This window comes from Bos grunniens, chromosome 4 (assembly GCF_055505025.1).
Source record: "Bos grunniens cultivar Pamir isolate PY7600 chromosome 4, Bosgru_T2T1.0, whole genome shotgun sequence".
Lineage (NCBI taxonomy): Eukaryota > Metazoa > Chordata > Mammalia > Artiodactyla > Bovidae > Bos > Bos grunniens.
Genome location: NC_141168.1, coordinates 105,018,372 through 105,040,737, shown reverse-complemented (window position 1 = coordinate 105,040,737; position 22,366 = coordinate 105,018,372). Strand labels below are relative to the sequence as shown.

General features: G+C 37.5%; 1 protein-coding gene across 1 annotated transcript in view; it reads left to right on the top strand.

The window, feature by feature from the left end:
• The window catches only part of C1GALT1 (core 1 synthase, glycoprotein-N-acetylgalactosamine 3-beta-galactosyltransferase 1), a 44,129-nt gene extending 32,917 nt beyond the window's left edge, over nucleotides 1-11,212 (top strand). The window contains exons 4-5 of the mRNA XM_086397719.1: nucleotides 2,875-3,542; nucleotides 10,386-11,212. Coding sequence (XP_086253845.1) covers nucleotides 2,875-3,542; nucleotides 10,386-10,604 — 887 coding nt within the window. The 3' untranslated portion in view covers nucleotides 10,605-11,212. The remainder of the gene's footprint in view (nucleotides 1-2,874; nucleotides 3,543-10,385) is intronic.
• The last annotated feature ends 11,154 nt before the right edge of the window (nucleotides 11,213-22,366 follow it).

Sequence of the window (22,366 nt, the reverse complement as noted above, 5' to 3'; positions counted from 1 at the left end):
TTTGACAGAAAATACAGTAGCTTGAAAAAAAGGTTGGAATTCTGGGATGCAACAGGGTCCCACATTAAGGGGTGTTTGTCTTATCTTTTTGGCAGTAAATTGCTTCTTTCCTACCTCTCAATCTAAGGTTGAGGATGAGGTACACATCCTGGTTATCTTATAAACTAGCAAGTAACATGCATACGATGACAAAGTGTCATGTGTGTGAGTGATTCTATGACAGTGGTTCATCTCTGAGCAGCTGTGTTCTTACCATAGAGCAGTTTGATGGCTGTGCACTGGCTATGCACCGTTGCTCTAGGCTCTAGTTGTTCAGTGGGAGCCAGGCTTCTCTATTGGTAGGCTGTTCTAGATCAGCCTCACTGCAGGCACATAAATTAGGACCTACTTGTCCTACTTGATGGTCTGCAAAATGTAGGTATGCTAAAGGTTTCTCACAGACTTAACATGTAAATCATACTCCTTCCTTTCCTTTACAATCCTAAAATGTTTTCTTCCTCCTATTTTTATATAACTCACTACTTTCTGCCTCAGTCATGGTAGGTGCTTTCCTCTGCTTACCAATCAATCCTGTTTCTCATAAATGTTGACAGTCTACTTCTTTGCCATTTTTTAGGTTACTTCTCTCAGTCTGTAGCATTCTTCCCCTAAATCAGACCTTCAGCTATATCCATGTGCTTGCACTCAACCAAACTTCACCGTGTCCTTTGTCCTTTCTTCTGCTGAATTTCATTTAAAGACCTAATTTCTGCATTGTCTCTTATTTTTCCTGATAGTGCTTTATATCCTCTTCTTCTCTGTTCTAGCCAACTTCCCATTCACTATTCTGTAGTCTTTATCAGCCATTACTTTACCCCTCAGTTCATTGAAACACATACCTCTGTTACAGCATCTCTTAATATACAGCGAGTATTGGTTTGCATGCCAAGTTCCCATGCTGGAATGAATTCTCCTGTGGCAAAATATGTGTTTTATTCATCTTTTTATCTCCTTTACCAGCGCATGCCCATCACAGAGTAATGAACGAATGAGTAATTGAAAGAATGAGAAACACTGTCTACCAGATTGCAACTGTAGGGAGAAGGATGTCTTGCTCTATGTGAAACATATTAAGGATTTCTGCTCCCACCACAGTCCTTCCCGCCCAGGATTTGGCATATATGTACAACTAGGAGATTGAACCCCTCCTCTGTATGAAAATATGAATGCTCTCTGCCTGAAAAGAGGGCAGTTTTGTCTGGTTTTGGATTGCAAATTCTTGATATTCAGAGGGACAGTTAGAGTATTTTCATGCCCTTCTGAGCATTTCCCTCTACTCGCTCTCAGTCAGTTAACTAGAAATGTATGCCTCCAGTTGTTAATTTTTCACAGGACTGAGCTTTTGTAACTGATTGACCTTAACTTCAAGGACATTTCCTCAGCTTGCTGCCTAGAGCGTTGCTACACAAAGTGCAATTTTGTAGAGTCATGCTGGTCTACAACTAGAAAAGTATGGACGTCAGAATTAAACAGTTAGGAACTTTTATGGTAATTGGACAATAATTTTGTGTAAATCTAAACATAAAAACTTAGGGCTTGTGTTTTTGTATTCATTTTTGAAATTTTATTTTATTATTCATTTTTGGCATGTTGCAAAAGTATAGGTCTCTGCTGCTGCTAAGTCGCTTCAGTCGTGTCCGACTCTGTGCGACCCCATAGACGGCAGCCCATCAGGCTTCCCTTCCCTGGGATTCTCCAGGCAAGAACACTGGAGTGGGTTGCCATTTCCTTCTCCAGTGCATGAAAGTGAAAAGTGAAAGTGAAGTCGCTCAGTCGTGTCCGACTGCTAGCGACCCCATGGACTGCAGCCTACCAGGCTCCTCTGTCCATGGGATTTTCCAGGCAAGAGTACTGGAGTGGGGTGCCATTGCCTTCTCCGATAAGTCTCTAACTACTGGAAATAAAAATTGATCCTTCACCAAGCACTGATCTGGAATCTCATAGTTGGAGTCTTTCTCTGGAGCAGTGTTACTCAAAATGTAGTCCTGGCCCAACAGCCTGTAAATTGTGTGTTAACCTGTCTGCATCCTGATTAGAAGCTTGCACCAGAAAGTAACTCAGTTAAGCTTACTGCTTAGTTAAATGGACTTTTTGGTAGAGTGTAGCAAGACTTCCTTGATGAAAGAAGTAAGGTGTTGCTTTACTTCTTTTTTTAATTGTTTTATTTTTGGCTGTGCTGGGTCTTCATTGCTGCGCATGGGCTTTCTCTAGTTGTGGCTCATGGGCTTAGTTGCCCTGAGGGATGTGGCATCTTCCTGGAGCACGGATTGAACCCATGTCCCCTGCATTGGCAGGCGGATTCTTGTCCTCTGCACCACCAGGGAAGCCCAATGTATTGCTTTATATTTTGGCATAAGCTCCCTGTTTCTTTGCAAACCAATACTATGAAAAACACTGCTCTTGACAATCTTGGAAATACTACCTCTGCTTGTTCTTCTGTTCTGTTTCTGGTGGGTTTGCCCTTTGGAATGAGGTATGTTACTATAAGAAATGATCTCAGCTTTGCATTAACTCATCTTTTCGAACTGGGGTAATCATGAAAATCTTTTTAAAACCACCTCAGGGTACTTGTAGAAATGCATAACACAAGATGTGGACTCCAAGATGAACTGCCGCTCCATTAGTCCGTGTTTCCTGCCCTTTGGAAGCTTATTCAGAGCAGTGAAAAATTCCTGTCAATGTTGTGTTTCTTTCAGCTCAATCACTAACAGTAGAGAGGTATATAGAAGCGGGAGGGGAGTCTTTTGAAATTATTCAAGAAAATGTCTTCTTTGGTATAATTTATTTTGAATTTACAACTATGTAAATTAACTTTAAGCAATTTTTGTTTAATAGATGAGAACACTGACATCGCTGATAAGCTCTATCAGAAGGTTAAAATTCTTTGCTGGGTAATGACAGGGCCTCAAAATCTAGAGAAAAAGGCTAAACATGTCAAAGCCACATGGGCCCAGCGTTGTAATAAAGTGTTGTTTATGAGTTCAGAAGAAAACAAGGACTTCCCTGCTGTGGGATTAAAAACCAGAGAAGGCAGAGACCAACTGTACTGGAAAACAATTAAAGCCTTTCAGTATGTTCATGATCATTATTTAGAAGATGCTGATTGGTTTATGAAAGCAGATGATGATACTTACGTTATACTAGATAACTTGAGATGGCTTCTCTCAAAATACAACCCTGAAGAACCCATTTACTTTGGGAGAAGATTTAAGCCCTATGTAAAGCAGGGCTACATGAGTGGAGGAGCAGGATATGTACTGAGCAAAGAAGCTTTGAAGAGATTTGTTGAAGCATTTAAAACAGACAAATGTACGCACAGTTCCTCAATCGAAGATTTAGCACTGGGGAGATGCATGGAAATTATAAATGTAGAAGCGGGAGATTCCAGAGACACCACTGGAAAAGAAACTTTTCATCCTTTTGTACCAGAACACCACTTAATCAAGGGTTATCTGCCGAGAACCTTTTGGTACTGGAATTATAACTATTATCCTCCTGTAGAGGTAAGTTTAGAAATTTTATTACTGTATAAGTACTTTGACTTTTGTTTATTTAAAAAACTAATAATGTGATGTTCTTTAGTATCAGTAGCCAAGAATCTCCCTTAGTCTTTTTATATAGAATGGAAGTATAACAGAGCAGATGAGAACAAAGGTGTTGGCAATAGTAATTCCAATAAATATTTGTATTGCTGCATGCCCAGCGCTAAGAAGATAGCAGTAAGTATTGTCAGGTTCCAATTCTTATGAACCTTACATTCTTGATGAGGATGCATACAGTAAACAGACGGACAAGTCCAGTTATAAAACGATTTTAGGAAGTGCAAGTGCCCTGGAGAACAGTGGAGCCAGGTAAGAGGATGGAGAGTGGCCCAGAGTTGGAAGGGATACTTCAGTTTGGGCAAATGAAGAAGGCTTTGCTAAAAGGGTAACTTTTGAACAGAAACCTGAGTGAGGTTAGAAAGCAGGCTATGGGAAGATCTGGGTAAAGGGCCTTCTCATCTTCAGGAACAATGCCTGAAAAGATTTTGAGGTTCACAAAGACCTAGGTTCAAATCCTGCTCTCCCACTTAATAGCTGAATGACCTTGGATGGACAGAATTTGCCTAACCCCTGAGCCTGAGTTTCCTCATTTGTAAGACGGACCTGATCTACCTGTCTAATCCAGTGGTCGTCACGATACAGGACAGTGTCTGTCATACAGAGAGTACCTGAAGTCCTGGACCTCACTTGATACCTTAGCTTACGTTCCTGAGAATTTTATCTAAAATTATTAAATATTTCAAATACACAGCTAAATATTTGCAGATATACTGTTTTGTACCCACCAACAACTGTGTACGCACACACAACACAACCAGCTTTACCAAATATTAGTCTTTGGCCCCATTTGCTTTAAATTTTTTTTTTAAACAAAAAGGTATAGAGATAGGTGAGACCAGTGTCCTCTCCTCAATCCATTTCTCTTAGCTCCTTCCTGAGAATTAACCACTGTAATGAGTTTAGTATTCATCATTACCATGCATGTTTTTATGTTTTTCCTACATGTTTCTGTATTTGTAAATAATACATAGTATGTTGTTTTGCAGGTTTTTAGATAAGTAGAATTGTACCTCAGGCATACTTGAACGTATGCTTTTTTCATGCAACATTAAAATTTATCAACATTAATATGTGTATCTGCTTCATTAATTTTAGACTGCTGTATAATAATCTAATACATGAATATACTGTAACTTACCCATCCTCCTGCCTGTATATATTTAGTAAGCTATTGCCATTTTTTCACTATATGAGCATTACATCAATGATTAACTGGAGACCAGGAATCACAGAGTCTAGCTTTTAGACTCAGTTCTGTTATTGATTAATGTCTTGAGGCAAGTTACTGGTGCTGTTTACCTTTTCTCTGGCCCGGAGGTCCAATAATACACTTTATGGTACTGTTCTCTTCTTTATAAGCCTTTGTTTTCAAATCACCATCTAAAACACTGGCTCTCAACCAGGGGCTCTTTTTTGCCTCCCAGAGGACATTTGGGAAAATCTAGAGACCTTTTTGATTGTTTACTTAGTGGTTGCTACTGCTGCTAAGTCACTTCAGTCGTGTCTGACTCTGTGCGACCCCATAGACGACAGCCCACCAGGCTCCCCCGTCCCTGGGATTCTCCAGGCAAGAACACTGGAGTGGGTTGCCATTTCCTTCTCCAGTGCATGAAAGTGAAAAGTGAAAGTGAAGTCGCTCAGTCGTGTCCGACTCTACTGGCATCTAAAGCGTAGAAATCCACAAGATTGTAAACTTACTAGATGCTGAATATTCCACAGTGCACAGGACAGCCCCTCACAACAGAGAATTATCCAGCCCAAAATGTCAGTAGCACTGAAGTTTCAAACCTTGACTTGAAACATCTGACCTGAGCTTTTAAGTTTTCAGCTTTAAAAAGAAATTTTAAAGCAAATTACTACTTTTTCAGCTCTCAACCACCAGTGTGTTCCTGGTACTTACACAGAAGTAATAGCTAATCCTTAACGGTAAACCTACATTTAACAAGTGACAAAACAGACTCAAGAGAGTCACGTAACTTGACTATCCTGATGAGTAGCCTTAGCAGTATTTGCAATCCCTCTCTGATTTTAAAAGCTCTTATTATTTCTATCATGGCCACTGCTGTCTGATTAATCTTATATGTGCTCCCCAAAGGAGTGTAGAGTGTGTTAGAGTAAATATACTTTTGTTGGGATAAATTCCACTTGAATAAACAAACATTTTAAAGTTCAGTTTTATGTAATGAGGTTCTTTGAATCCATATGCTAGCATCTTACTGCTATTATAGATGCAAGAATTTCCTAAACTGTAAAACACATGTATTCCCAAGTCTGACTTTTGATAGTCTGTTTTGGTTTGGTTTTAGTGAGGTACTACTTGGGATGCTTTTTCAGTGCAAAGTTTTCTTAAGCTATCCAGGATTACTTGAGCTCTTCCTGTCTCAATTCTGCACCCCTACCGTACAAAAATATACTTAAACTCAAGAACATTACAAATGCATAATAATGAAAACACCTAAATGCATGTAAGATTTCACTAAGAGTTTTTGATGTTGGATACACATAACAGTAATAGCAAAGGAGCATAATAATTGTTATTATTTTTAACCAGTAAGATATCCACTTTGCCTTTAAAAGTACTGCCAACAGTTCCTACCTGCAAATAAGGTATACCTAATAATATAGTTTATATTAACAAATATTTACAGAGCACGTATTTTATTTATTTTTAGTTGTATCATGGCTTTTTTTTTCTTTTGAACTTTTTGTTTTGCATTGGGATATAGCTGATTAACAGTGTTGTGATCATTTCAGGTGAACAGCAAAGGAACTCACCCATACGTGTACATATATCCATTCTCACCCAAACCCTTCTCCCATCCAGGCACATATCTTATTTAAATTGTACTAGCTTTTTAAATGGGTGGGAAATTTTACGTTTATTCTCTAAAAATTTATAAGTTATTTTAAAAACTGTAAAACAGACTTGTAAGTTCCAAAATTGACCCAGCCTAATTTTGCCTCTTCTCTCTCAGGAGGTTCTATATAAACCCAAAGTGAAACCACACTTCTGTTATTATTCATCATTTAATACATTGTCTTCTCTCTAAGGGAGTTGCTGTTTGCAAAGCTGTCCTGAATCTCATACATACTTGCTTTCTTTCCTTAGTAGTCACTAAAAATACAGTGTGGGAAAGATTTGTCTATAATTCAACATTATAAAGCAGTTATACTCTAGTTTGTTTTTTTTTTTTTTAAAGAAGCTCCTAAAAAGAAAAAAAAATTTATCTAGCAGGTTAGGGTGTGAAATACTGTAGTTAATCAAAAAGTTATGTTCTTACATTAGTTGTTCAGAACTTTTCATGCTGTTCCCTTTCACACTACCTTCTCACTTAGAAGTGAATCTGTTCCTAGGAATGAAATCTTTTCCCTAGGACTCCAGTCTGTTTCCTAGCAGTAGATTTTTTTTTTTTTTCACAAGAAAATTTTGAAGTCAGTCTTAATACAGCAGATTTAAAATATAGTGGATTTTCAAATATTAAAAAAACATTCCTCTGTGTGTGAAATTGGAGAAGGCAATGGCACCCCACTCCAGTACTCTTGCCTGGAGAGTCCCATGGACAGAGGAGCCTGGTGGGCTGCAGTCCATGGGGTCACTAGGAGTCAGACACGACTGAGCGACTTCACTTTCACTTTTCACTTTTCATGCTTTGGAGAAGGAAATGGCAACTCACTCCAGTGTTCTTGCCTGGAGAATCCCAGGGACGGGGGAGCCTGGTGGGCTGCCGTCTATGGGATCGCACAGAGTCGGACATGACTGAAGCGACTTAGCAGCAGCAGCAGCGTGTGTGAAATTGCCTTTTTTATAGGTCAGAAATGATCAAATGTGGTTTTAGCATATTAATTCTTCAGTTTTATTTATATTACCTCTAATCCATTTGAAAATTAGTAGTGTATATGGTTGATGTAGAGAACTCCTGATTTTTCCAAATTGTTAACTAATTATTCCAGTGCCATTTATTAATAGTCTTTTGTTCACTGCTGATTTAAAAATACCTCCATTATTATCATTCACTATAGCATTACTTACAGTGGGGTCGATATCTGAGGTTTCAGTTCTGTTCCATCGTTCTATTTGGTTTTGGCTCAGTACCATATTGTTTTGAACCTTGTAGCTTTACAAAGTCTTCAAATTATTCATCTAAGACTGTGTCTTTTCTCCTTTATTGCTCCCTCTCTTTTTCTTTTAAATTGTTTTAGCAACTCTCAAATTTTATACTTTTGCATAAACTAATTACTTTAGGAACAGTGGATATCTTTGCCCATTATTTTTTAAATTTCCTTTTAGGTCCCTTAGTAAATTTTCATAGTTTTATTCAAGTAAATCTTTACTTCTTAAATATCTCCTTAGGTTTTTAGAATCTTTGTTACTCTTATAATTGGTTTCTTTGCTTAACACTTTTAAACTAGTGTGTATATGTATATATGTATGAAAGCTTTTTTTTCCCCTGCTGCTGCTGCTGCTAAGTCACTTCAGTCGTGTCCGACTCTGTGCAACCCCATAGATGGAAGCCCACCAGGCTCCCCCATCCCTGGGATTCTCCAGGCAAGAACACTGGAACATCTTTAAAATCTGGCTCTGTTCCTGGATTTTTTTTTATTTCTGGTGATTTTTCACTCAACTCTGTTGAGTTTTGGGGGTATCCATGCTCTGATGCTGGGAGGGATTGGGGGCAAGAGGAGAAGGGGACAACAGAGGATGAGATGGCTAGATGGCATCATTGACTCGATGGACGTGAGTCTGAGTGAACTCCAGGAGTTGGTGATGCACAGGGAGGCTTGGCATGCTGTGATTCATGGGGTTGCAAAGAGTCGGACATGACTGAGCGACTGATCTGATCTGATCTGATGATCATATGCAAAGAACTAGGTACTTTGTTTCTAAGGATTATATCTTTTATTATATTGCCTTTTATTGCTTATAAATATTAACTAAATAAATAATAAATAAAAAACCGTTATCATTAAGCAGTTATCCTGGCCATCCAGTAAAAAAAAAAACAGCACAATGGAGTATAACATTATTACTACAGTAAATCTAAGCAAGATATTATTATAATATTTCAGAGTTATATAAAATTGCTTCCAGAGAGGATCCAGGAATTTAATATTAACCGCTTTTGTTCTAGTCTTTAGTTTACTATGCATTGGCCACTATAGTAGCCACTAACCACATATGACTATTGAGCATTTGGAGTATGACTACTGAAATTTAGATGTGCCCAGTAATAGAAGTCATACTTGATTTCAAGGACTTAGCACAAATAAAAAGAATGATTTCATCAATAATTTAGAAAATATTGATCACCTATCTAAATATTAAAATAATATAGATTTATTCAGTTAAAACATAAATTTATTTCACCTATTTCTTTCTACTTTTTAAGTATGACTGCTGCATTTTTTGGTCACATATATCTACTGAATAGAGCTGGTTTGATAATCACAAGTTGACTTATCTGTTTACTTTTCATATTTATTTCTACTTTTAAATTCCCTAAAAATGCAAAAAGTAGACACCAGATAATTTTTCAGTGTCTACATGTTGGTCCAAGAAACCCATCTATTCAGTGTTTGTTTCAAAGGAGTTTAGAGAAAAGGCCAGAGAAAATACAGTGGATAATTTCTTAATATTTTTACTGCATTGTAAGCTGCATACTTCCAAACATGAATTATTAAATGTTTGATTTAATGGATCACTATGAATCTTCTCTGGGAACTTGCCTGACTGTTTTTCTCCATGAGTCATTGCAAAGATGGTAGATGGTCTTAAGTTTTTTTGGAGTTATCTGAGTGAAACAGTCTCCAGATGCCAGTTTTGACCCCAGAATGACCTTGTGACTGACTACTTAATTCTGGGACCAGTTTTTTAAATTCTGTTTTATTCTTTTTTTATTCTTTCCTGCTTTTGTATTTTTGTTGTTATTTTGTTTCTGTCTTCTTTGATTTAACTGCTCTCATGCCAGCTCAGAAATCTATGAGAATTATATAACTGAACAAAAGTTTAACTGAAGGCCACCTGAATGTGATTATTCTGACAGTGTAAGCTAACATTTATTGATTATTTACTACAGGTAAAGCATGGTACCAGCCATTTTATACACATTGTCTCCTTTAAGTAACATCTTTTTTTGCACCTCGGGAAATTGAAGCTTATAGAGATTAAGTAACTTGCCCCAGATTATACACTAGTAGGCAAAATATGGGCTCAAACCTAGCACTTCTTCTTAGCACTTCTCTTAAATACCAGATTGTTTGGGTTAATGTATCAATGAAGTTTTAGCTTGCAGATACATTATGGGCAAGGCTTTGTAGTCACTGAATGTTCTAAAGGTATCTTTCTGAGGCTGAGCCAAGCAAAAATTTATAATGAGAAAATTATGAAGAGAAGGCAAAACTTGGAGAAATAGAACTTTGTCCTTTGTATAGCTGACTCTTTCATTTGAAGACTCACGGTTTTCTAGGTTTGGTTTTTTTGGAGGGACGCTAATCTATAGGGTATGAGAGAATTTTATTTCAGTTAGATATACTTCAGCAATTTCATGTTTGATTTTACATTGTTGGGAACTCTGAAAACGCTTGATTTCTTTCACGGGTCTAATAAAGCATGTGGCTCTGCTTTAGTTTGCCAGCTTTAATGCTTTGATTCTGTTAAAACTAGTGTTTCCTTTTTTATCCGCATGTTAATATTGTACGTAATAATATGCCATTTATTAATAATGCCTGTTTCTGCTACTTTTTTAGGGTCCTGGTTGCTGTTCCGATCTTGCAGTTTCTTTTCACTATGTTGATCCTACAACTATGTATGAGTTAGAATACCTCGTTTATCATCTTCGTCCGTATGGTTATTTATACAGATATCAACCTGCCTTACCTGAAAAGATGCTAAAGGAAGTAAGTCAGATATACAAAAATGAAGACACAAACGTAAATCAGGAGCCCTTGAAAGAAAAACATAAATGAACAGAGGTAAAATGCCTAGCATTGCACTGAAGAAGAACCTCTCCATTTCTGATCGAGAACACTGGAACCCCAGTGAGGAATTCTTTCCAAGTGAACGTTCCATGTTAGAAACCTTTCGTATGAATGACTGTAAACTGAAGCTTTAAGTGTGCTGTGAAGTCTGTTAAAATGTGTTTTGATACAGTAATATATATATGTATAAGAAAAACTTGTGTTTTTAAAATGGTGGCCAGGCAGAGGGACTAGAAGAGAGATTCGTTGCCTATTCCTGACCACATGTATTACTTTCACTGGGAAATTAAAAGTTAAATTTGCTAAAACTACACTGCACCATGTTAGTAACTCACACACAATGCTAAACAGATCTGCCTTAAAGAAAATTTAGAAGGAAATATTGTTGCTCAGTGTTGTCTGTAGACTCAGAACATGAGTTTATATTCGCAGTATGATATAAATGAACCAACCACCCCTGACACACACACGTACAGTTTTTGTCTAATGAAAATTTGCTGTGACTATTTATAATTGGTAGTATTTCTTCCAGAAGAAGGTAGAATAAGAATGGCACTTGTCCTTAAGTGCATTAATAAAACCACATTTTGAAATTATCATGGGCCTTGACTGTATTATATACTTCATTCTAATTAATAGTTAATCTTCTGCGGAGTCCCGTTGCCTCTTTTCTAAACGTGCTTAACCATTCTCAAATGCCATTCTCAACTATTAATATTTATTTACTGAAAGCATTAATAGCATTCTATAAACATGCATTTTAAAATATTTTATTCCTAGTTTTACCCGTTGTTAATTATGGGTAACTAATGAATAGTAAATTTAATGCTATTTGGAGATGCATTTCTTATAATAGTGCTATTCTCAGGAATCACTAAGTAACATTTTTAATTGATTATTTAAAACTTTGTCCAACTACATAATTATAGTTCCTTTCTTTCTCATTCTGTTGAGAGATGAGAACTTGTTTGTGCCTTGCATAACTTGTTTAAAGCAGAGATTTGAGATTCATTTTTCGGTTCTGAGGTGGCTGTTAGTTACACTGGCTAAGTAATTTGTAGGATTTTGAACAGAGTTAATTAAAAACATTAAAAAATGCAGAATGCTTAAACAAACTGAAATGTGTCAAATATTAAAAGACCAAATGCTTAATTTATGAATAACACCGAATTTTGATGCTGACTTCTTTGAGGATGATTGTTTTTGTCAGTGGACAGTTGGAATAGAGCAGAATACCCGTTCAAGACTGTCATCAAAAACACATAAATGTTTCATTCTAATTTTAACCCTCTATTTCATCTAACCCTCTATTTAAAGAATTTCTGGAAGGAAAGAAAATGTTAAATTTTAGTTGTTTTTAGCAAGTATCATCTGAGTGTATCATAACAGAATACACCTTCTATATGATTATCTTAAATGTTACAAATAATTTACATTTCTCTTATGTTTTATCATAATGCTAATTTTATGTGGCTGTCATGCCATTGATTCTGCTGCTTAGCTACATGGTTTATATTTATTGTGCCAAAATATGTCAAAACCAAGACCTCTTTGTGTTGTGTATTTGAGAGGATGTTCATCCTAGTGGCTAATGATGGCATTACTCTGTCAACATAGTGAAAACTTACCCTAGTTTTTACCTATTAAATTGTTTTTTGTTATTTTCTTGGTGATATCAGCTGCCAGACTTTCAAGGCATTCTATTCTTTGAGCAACTCTTTACCTTGGTATGAATATGAATTTACTTGCAGTCCATATACGCTACTTTTCTGTACTAGAATTATAAATTGTTTACCATAAACATCCAAAAACCTTAAAATTGACTCATATGAAATCAGCATTATGATGAATCCTGAGGTCTGGAGTCGGACCACCTGGGTTTAAATTCTTGTTCCGTCACTGGTTTTGTAGCCTTGAGCAATTAACTTAATCTTAACTCTGTGCCTCAATTTCCTCATCTGTAGACTAGGGACAGGACAGGAATACTACCTACCTCACAGGACTTTTATGAGGATTAAATGAGTGACTATGTGTATGGGTTTTAAGAACACTGTTTGTCCCAGTGTATGGAGTGCTAAGTGTAAAGTTTTTTTTATTATTCTTTACCTTGGAGTGTATTTATTTTACATGAGTGAGAAATCTGCTTTAATGAAATCAGATATCAAAGGAAATATTTCATACATTTCTTATAATAAGTAATAGCTAGTTTTTATTTGATGCCTACTATACACCAGGTAATGTGCTTAGATACTCTGTGTTAATCCTCACAAATTGGGGGTTACTCCCATATTATAGATGAGAAAACTGAGGCTCAGAGAACTACAGTCATTTTTCCACTGTCAGAAAGTTAGTAAGTAACAGAGCTAAGGTTTATATTCAGAGCCTGTGTGTTCTTTGCACCCTGTCAGCCTTGAGGTTAATCATGTAACATTACTTCCATTTTTACTTAATGACATGTGACATCTGATACATTGGCCAGTAGTTGTCAAATTAACCAGCCAAATTGTCATAATGATTCTTTAAATTGTGGTTCATATACTTTTGCCTGGGAACTTGTTAAAATGGAGGTTTCAAGACCCCAATTCCAGAAATTTTGATTCTTTCTTGGGACCCAGAAGTATGCATTCTCCCAGATTCCCTTGGGCACCGGTTCTCAAAGTGGTCCCAACCCGCAGTGGCAGCATCACCTGGGAGCTTGTCAGTAATGCGTCCTGGACCTCACCCCAGACCTGCTGAATTCTGAAACTCTAGTGGTGGAAGCAAATAATTATGTTTAAATAAGCCCTCCAATTCCCCACTAAACCTGGTGGATCATATGCAAATCATCCTTATAACACACTGAGGATTACTTCCCCTTAAGTGTGGTTATCTTTCAAAATTTAGATACAGCATAGTATAATGTAGTTCTGTACTATGGATCTAATATAGAATCACACTATATTAGTAAAAGACTAAAGATAATATAAATATATTTAGTAAGAGACTAAAGATAATATAAAAGGTCAGTGAATCATTCGTTTGACAAAATCCTTTAGCTGCTTCAGGGTGACTAATATCAGGGCCCACAGTAAAATATGAAGTTTAGTAGTTTCATATTAGGGCAGAAAATGTTCAGTAATTACTAGTTAAGTACACATTAATTCATTAAAAGCATACCTAAATGAATGTCATCAAAAATGTCCACAATTAGTGGTAAAAAAATTTTTTCAATAGAGATAGTAAAGTACTATTATATAAAATGCAGAATGTTTTTCTACTAATTCTATCAAAATTCATCACTTTCAAGGATCAGTCGACTGTCCTATAGGATGTAGTAAAGCAAAAAACTCTCCAAGTATTTAATAGAGCACATAAATCCAGATTTGATGAGGATAATGACTTACTGTCTTTTAAATGAAGGTTTTTGTCGTCTGGGTAAATGACTTTAGTATGGTCTTAAAACAGGCTTCACTGTCTATTGTTCTTCAATAACAGTACACTTGTATTTCAAGTGGGAAGTTTGTAGATGATACAAAGCAGATTTTTTCCCAGAGTTCAGTTGTTTTCAAATACCTTGAACTTCGGAGGAGTTTCTGTTACATGTAAGAAGATTTGGAAATAAATGACTGACCAGTTTTTAATATTTTTAAAAGTATGGTAATTAAGCATTAAATTTGCTAATTGGTTATTTTCATAATTGTTTTAAGTATTAATTTTTCACTTCCTTGAGCCTGTTATACTGTATTATTACCAGATTGAGGCTTGAAAAATCCCTCATTTGATAGATTAGATGAAATCCACCCTTTTATTCATTTAAATTTTCATTTCTTTAGAATATTTTCCTTCTTTAGAATATTGAAAATTTCTACTTCTTTGTATTTATTGCCCATCTTTACTTCCTTGATAACTAACTTCCACTTTCTAACTACTCCTAATGCTGCCCTCACAAAATTAATTCAGCTATTCTTAGTGATTAGAGTTTGTATATATCACTTACATAATTTTATACCTATTGATATTGTTTCCCTATGAGATTGGAAGTAAAAATTTGTCTAAGAACAATGCCTGCTGGCTCTCAGGATACTTGACCTACTTAAAAGTCTACAATTTTAAACTAATTTTAGATATTCAATTAAATGAAGTAAAATTATTTTAAATTATTTGGATTCTTCCACTCCCCAACTTCCCTTTTTCTCAAAAAAAAAAAAACCCTCATTTGCCTCATTTCACTGCTTATTTATAGTAGGCTTCACAGAAGCGTACTTAAGAAATCTGGGGGACAACCTGTGGTTTATGTTGGACTAAATATAACCTCTATTAATTAAAAAGATGGCTTATGTTTATATATTGGAGTTGAAATAGAAATTTTAGTTCAGATTAGAATGAGAAATTTTATAAATTCTATTTAGAGAAACCAACTCTAAAACTAGTTTAACAGTTGAATAGGTCTCTGTTTCAACTCCTTTACCTCTCTAGTTTTTAGTTTATATCAGCAAAGTTTAAATAACTTTACAGGGCCCTGCAGCGATCCATATAAAGTATATTATTAGAGGGGAACTAATCTTACTGCTAAGCAGTGTGTTATATTGCCCAGAGAATGTTTGTGTTTTGGAATTTAAAAATTATGTAACATAATAGTATCATGAATGATTTTAAAATGTCTGGTGACTTGCTTATTTTAAGTGATCACCAATAAGTCAGAAAAAATGTATTTTTAAATGTTTTTTAAAGTGCCTTTTGAACATTTTTAAACAATGGATTTAAAAAACTGCATAAAATAAATTACCATTTTAAAGCTGCTTTATCTGATTATTTTTAACTGATGTAAAAGTTGTGGGAGAAACATTGTCTTTAACGGGTAGTTTTGGGGTTATTTTACCAAAAATATTAAGCAGTTTTCCCATCAAAGTTATTCAATTTAAATAGGCTTAAATAATTTTTACTGCAACATGTATTTTTCTTTAAAGCAACAAAACATTCCACCTCTGATTTTGAATAATCTATATTAAAAAAACAGAAACACCTATGCTTTTGTCCAGGTAAGTGTGTATCTGTGTATGTATGTTTACAGGTATACATATATGTTATAGAAAGAACATATGAAAAGAAAAGATTGCTTTCCTATTTCTTGGTATGCTTTTATCTGTCATGTACACTTGAGAAATTTATTTATTCAGCTAATTATTTAATAATTGTGCCCAGAATGTAGTAGAAATACAGAGGTGAACCACATATATAAGGTTTCTGTTCCCATAGGGCCTTAATTCTACAGCGAGGCAATAAACAAGGTAGTAGATGAAGGAACACCATGGTTCAGAGTGGTGTTAGGAAAATGAAACTGTGATATGGTAGAAGAATTTTCTGGGTGTGGGGTCAGGAACACCTCTGAAGAGGTAATCTTTGAGCTGACCTGAATGACAGACATTTTATATACTTCAAAGATATTTATATCTATGAAATTCTTTGTTCCTCCTATGTAAAAAAATAGTAATAATATTGTTTCCCACCTCTGCTTAATCATGCTTTGGGCATATGTGAAGGCTCACCTCGTCTTTCCTCCTATTCCTGTAGCACTGGAATCATACTCCTTGTAACATTTAGAGTTGAATTTCATTGTTGCTGTCAGATTGTAGAGCAATGGTAAAATCTAGGCAGGAGTTTGAAAGAGAACTAATGATTCAGTTTCTTTCTTCAGTTTTATGCAAGGATATCATCCTTATAACTGTACTGTTCAGTGGACATGTGTTTGAGAGATAAGACTAGAAAGGTACGATTATTTTAATAGTTGAATTTTTTTCTTTAAAGTATTATTTGTTACTTTTTCATACTGGTAAGATTTATGTAGTAATTTTATTTGATGAGATGAAGGTATATGCTTAGAATAATTAGGCATAGAAATGATTTGTTGTTCATAAAAATTAATGTTTGCAACCTACTCACCTGGTTGAATCTTGCTCACTTCTTGCCTTTGAATTTCTGGTTCTTTGAACCTTCCCCTGTTCTTTGCTTCTCTCATCCCATGTCTTTGCTTTTTTCTTTTCCTCCCATTGGCAGCAGTACTTTTGTTTCTTTCAGCCTTTTTTTTTTTTTTTTGCCCCCATTTCCTATCAGCAGATGTGTTTTAAAGATTTTTTTTTTTTAATCACGTGTTTTTTGGTGAATTTCAGTTCCCTCCCACCAGCTGAAGAAACTTCCCTAGAATCAACATAAAGGAGAAGGAAGAAATAATTTCCTAGAACTAGTAGAAAGGACTCAGAGAATACATGTCATCAGAATCCTAGAATTTTCTCTTTTGTATGGAAACGTTTCCTTCTAGAACCTACCTCTCCAAAAATATAGGTGCATTTTCTTTTTTTCAGTATTTGAAAACCAGTGAGAATCTGCTTTCCTGTTTTTAACCCCAAACTGGTATCATCTTGTCTGGCCAAAGTGGCACGCAAGGCTTTGAGTGGTGCTGTTCATGGCACCCTTGTGGCACCCGTGGGCTAACCTGTGGCTCAAGTGGTAAAGAATCCACCTGCAGTGTGGGAGACCTGGGTTGGGGAGATCCCCTGGAGAAGGAAAAAGCTACCCACTCCAGTATTCTGGCCTGGAGACGACTTTATAGTCCATAGGGTCGCAAAGAGTCAGACATGACTGAGCGACTCTGACTTTGATCGTGGCAGAGGTATCCCTCTGGAACAGAACCACAAGTATTTTTCTATTTTATTTGAAACAGTGAGGCGAAAACTTCCCCTCTTGTTGGCTGTTGCCAGCTTCTCTGTGTGCTATCATCTTGTGCTGTGACTTCCACCTACCACCATGTTTGGTCCTGAGGAAGGAACTTGTCCTCTCCCTTATGCAGCAGAGCAGAGGCCGGATGTTCCTGGATGTTCCAGAATAACAGGAGAAAGGGTGCAGAGAATAATTTATGAGAGCTGCCTAGAAGGATTGGGATCCTCTTGCCGCTCACCAGACTGTCTTTCCCTTGCCTTATTTCCAAAGCCCCAGCAGTAGCTGAACTACCCCCACTAGAAGCATTCCAGATACCGCTACGTTTTTATAGAGTGTCCACCAAATTGACATCTACCCTGGGTAAAATAAAGAAGCTCTTCCTTCACCCCAGGTTACAGCTCTCACACTTTACTTCCTGCTGGAGAACTGACTCCTCCCCTGGGAAACTGGTTGGGAAAACATTCACTGTCTTCAGAGAAAATCCCGTCTTTACTCAGAAGAGTGTGGTCTGGATTTGTGGTCCCCATGTGGAAATACCCAGTAATCTGCGAAAGTGAAAGTCGCTCAGTCATGTTCAACTGTTTGTGACTCCATGGAATTCTCCAGGCCAGAATACTGGAGTGGGTAGCTTTTCCCTTCTCCAGGGATCTTCCCAACCCAGGGATCAAACCGAGGTCTCCCACATTGCAAGCAGATTCTTTACCAGCTAAGCCACAAGGGAAGCCCAAGTCTTCAGAGGAAATCCCATCTTTACCCAGAGTGTGTCTGGATTTGTGATCCCCATGTGGAAATAGCCAGTAATCTGACTTCAGTGTATTTCGTGAAGTCTGTATTGTTCATTCTTAGGTAAATCCCATGTGGAGCAGCAACAGCCAAAGCCAGGTGAAGGCACGCCAGGCTCAGTCCTGTACCTGTTCTGTCTCACCGCAGTAAGGGTTTTAAACTGGTCTTAGGATCCAATTTCAGCTATATGCTCACTTAACTATAATAGTCATCAACCTTGAAACTTAACAGAGGTTGCTTGATAACTTCATTTATATCATTTTCCTCTTTAAAAATTAGCCACTTTGAAATCTTCATCTTCTTTAAAGTGTCGAAATTTTAGAAGTGGAAGCAGAACAAAAGAATTGGGAAATAATGAGTGAATCACCTGTGTTTCCTTAGTGATCCTAAATTAGACATGTGCCCTGCTATTTCTGCAATCTGTAAGTAATAATGACATTTGGTGTTATTTTCCATCTGAGAGTCTCATAATTTTACTAAGTTAGACTTTCTTTTCATGTTTTATTGTCCTTACATGCTTAGGCTACTAAATCCTCAGATTTACCAGATGGAAAGCTGTTCAGAAGTCAAGTGACTCAACAAGTGAAGCAGAACTGAGTGGTGAAATTTAATCTGAGTCTGCAGTTTCAAAAAACACCAAGACCCAGTTTCCTTTACTGACTTAAAAGTGGGATGAAATGAAAAATTACTTGGTGCTCACAAATTTTAAGATCACAAGTGACCTCATTTAGGGCTGATTATCTCATAATAATGTAAATAAATTTGCTCTCTAATAACTCTAGATCACCACATAGATTATTTGAAACTCACTTATCAGAGTATCTTTTCAAGAGTTTTCTTTTTTAACTGTTTGCATGTAGAACTTTTGATGTAGAATTACCCAGACTTCTTGCCATTACTGAAATCCAAATAGGTGAAGCAAGGGAAATAGAAGGTGTGAAAATATAAGGCAGTGATTTTACCCAAAAGCACAGTTATTATCATCAGTGAGTTTGGTTTTTTTTTAATGAAATTAAAGTAGATTGGTCTACTTTGACACTGTTTTCTCCAGACTCCACCTTATGTGATAGGATAGAAAGATGTTAGTGATTTCCTCTAAAAGTGACTGTACTTCTCACATCTAAGAATTAAAAATTAACCCCCATGGCATATCACATTAAAATCAGGAGCTGTCATGGTTACCTCTTCTTTCATCTCTCCATAGGTAATTCTTCCCAAGGTTCAGCCCAAGCTATTCTGTGTACAGAAGGTCAGCAAACATTTGATTTATTTTGTTAGATTAATATAAGTCAGAATCACACCCAGGCAGTTGGCGTGTGGTAATAGAGACTTCAGGTCTCCTAATACCCTAATTCTAAGCCCGTCAATCAATATTCTCTTCCACATGAGAAAGAATGACAACAAGAAACAATCCAGCTTCTAGAGTCAAGGCACACTAAGCTATAAGAAAAACTGGCATAATAGGATAGCTTGCTTTAGAGCTAGAGGAATGTTACCTAGCCCAAACCTCTTGCATTATAACCACAGCAGATGGGTGTGTTATAAGGTGTAATGAAGTCACAATCTTAGATCCTTTAGTTGAGCAAATATTTATGGATGACTTACTCTCTGCAAGCCTCTGTGGGAGATAAAAAGATAGATATAATTCGTGCTTTCTCTATCTTCAATGTCTTTCTAATTTTCAACTAAATACGTAATTCAATTTTCCCCCAATACTCTCTTTATTCTTGTAGTTCTTCATGTAAGATTGTCTCCTGGACATCGTTTAATGCTCATACAGTTCCAACTAGTAATTTTATTTTTTGCTCTCAATTCATCTCCCCACTCTAAGATCAAGACCAGGGTGGTGAATGGGAGTGTTGGTGAATAATTCCAATCAACTGTGCTGTCAAGCTGAAATCACATCAGGCATGTGACTTGAACATACAGAGTCAAAATATATTCACAACTTCTGCACCTCTGGATTTTTCACCTTTTCATTGTTAGCTTTCAGTACCGTTTTTGGTAGGTGAAATTGAGGCTTTAAAAAAGCAAAATCAAAGCTCATAATGCAATTTTAAAATACAACAAATTTATTTCCCAGTCATATGTTAAACTGCCAGATCATTTGCCCATTCTGTCTTGAATTAAGCACAACACACACTTGCGTGCCTGTACACACACGCACACACTTTGGTGACCTCTGATGAACAATCTATTGTCAGGATTAATGGGACTTGTGAGGATCTGCTGCTGACGTGAGCGGAGCATGCAAAAAGGTAGATGGTAAGTGGCCTTGAGAGTCACACCTAGGGAGAGGGAACAGGGAAACTCTCCAGAAAGATCCCCTGGAGGAGGGTGGGCCCTTCAGTCTTTCTTATTCTGTATACTTGGGGCAAGGCTGCCTGGCCCTTAGACACCAATACAGGTATCCCCCGCTTTAAAAGTTGCTCTCCTCCACTTTGCTTTTACAAAACACCTATATTAGTACCTGTTTCCCTGATAGCTCAGTTGGTAAAGAATCCAACTGCAATGCAGGAGACCCTGGTTTGATTCCTGGGTCAGTAAGATCTGCTGGAGAAGGGATAGGCTACCCACTCCAGTATTCTTGGGCTCCCCTTGTGGCTCAGTTGGTAAAGAATCTGCCTGCAATGTGGGAGACCTGGGTTTGATCCCTGGGTTGGGAAGATCCCCTGGAGAAGGGAAAGGCTCCCCACTCCAGTAATCTGGCCTGGAGAATTCCATGGACTGTATAGCCCATGGGGCCGCAAAGAGTCAGACACGACTGAACGACTTTCACTTGCTAACACAAGAAATCCAAAGAAGATTTTCGTTTTTATGGAGAAGGTAAGAAAAGTGAGAATACCATTCCACAGCATTGATTTTGCTGCGATGGAGCCGTTACAGAGATGGAGCACACCCTCCTGAGGGGGGTACCGTGGCACCATCAAGCCCTTCCCCAGGGACTACCCTCAGCATCTCAGCATCACACCACCCTCGTTTTGAACTGTGTCTGTGAGCATCTGTGCTCCATCTCAGTTTATTTTGTGCATCTGTTAGCACGATGTGTCCTAAGGTAATTGCTTGTTTGCTTTATGCCATTTCAGCTTATGAAAGCTTTCATAGGAACGCTGCACTTTCAGAGAGCCAGGAAACCTCTATTTAGCTGGTCACTGGATAAGGACTGCCCAAGGAAATGGCATGATTTTGGACAAGGTAGCTCTCTTCAGTTGAGGGTAATTCTTGGAACTTGATTGAGAACCATCAGCGGCCCACACTCCTAGCAGCTGGGGAATAACAGGTGCCTCAGACGTGCAGGGGAGACTGGGCCCCACCTCACTACAGAATCTCAGTAAAAATCTGGCCATGAAAGCTCACCTGTGGCTTCTGTCTTCAGTCCTTTATCATTTTGTTTTCTTCTGGCTCTTCAAGAGTATCCAGACCTTCCCACTCTCACCATTTGTGCTTTTTCAGTGCTTTAAAACATTCTCAGTTTAAAGACTGAGAGTGAAGCTAAAACAATACTTGCCCGGGAACTCCTCAGATTGCTCTGAACAACTCCCAGGTATGCTTTGCTCAAAAGAATACTGTTCTGAACCAATCTGGGCTTCTGAGAAAAGTGAATTGAGTAGGCAGGAAAGTTGGGAGCTGCCTGTGCAGTGTGGGCTAGGATGGTCATGGAGATTGCCCGGGGTCACTCAGTTCTGAAATTGTCTCCATTCATAACTACCTCTGAAACCCTGGTGTTCCTCACCCATCAGTGTCATTCACTTTGCCCTTAGGGCAAACTGTTTGGTTTTGTTCATCACGTTGTGTCTGATTGGAATTTCCAGGCTTGGCTGCGTGATACCTCTGACACCTCGAGGTGAGGTCAGCCTGCTGTTCCTCTGTGTCCATGAAAGGGCACACATGTGAAGCTGACATCATTCCTGCCCTGGTTTTTACCTAATACGCGAGCTAAATTATACCTGTTGGAGCTGTAGTAAAAGACATGGGAGGTACTAGCACTTACCTGGGGATTGCTGAATACCTGCTGAAAACACGATTGAAGAATGAATGAGGGCCTCTGGGGTAAAGGAGTGCTCAACTGTGAAGCAGATGGGCAGTTACAGTAGATAGAATTTGTAAAATAGCCTCCCTTCTCCAAAAATGTCCCAGCCTAACCCCCAGAACCTGTGAATCTGAGGAAATAGCACTTCTGTGATTCTGTTGTGCTAAAGTATAGTTTGCCGTGCTGTGCTGTCACTCAGTCGTATCTGACTCTGTGACCCCATGGCCTGTACCCCGCCAGGCTC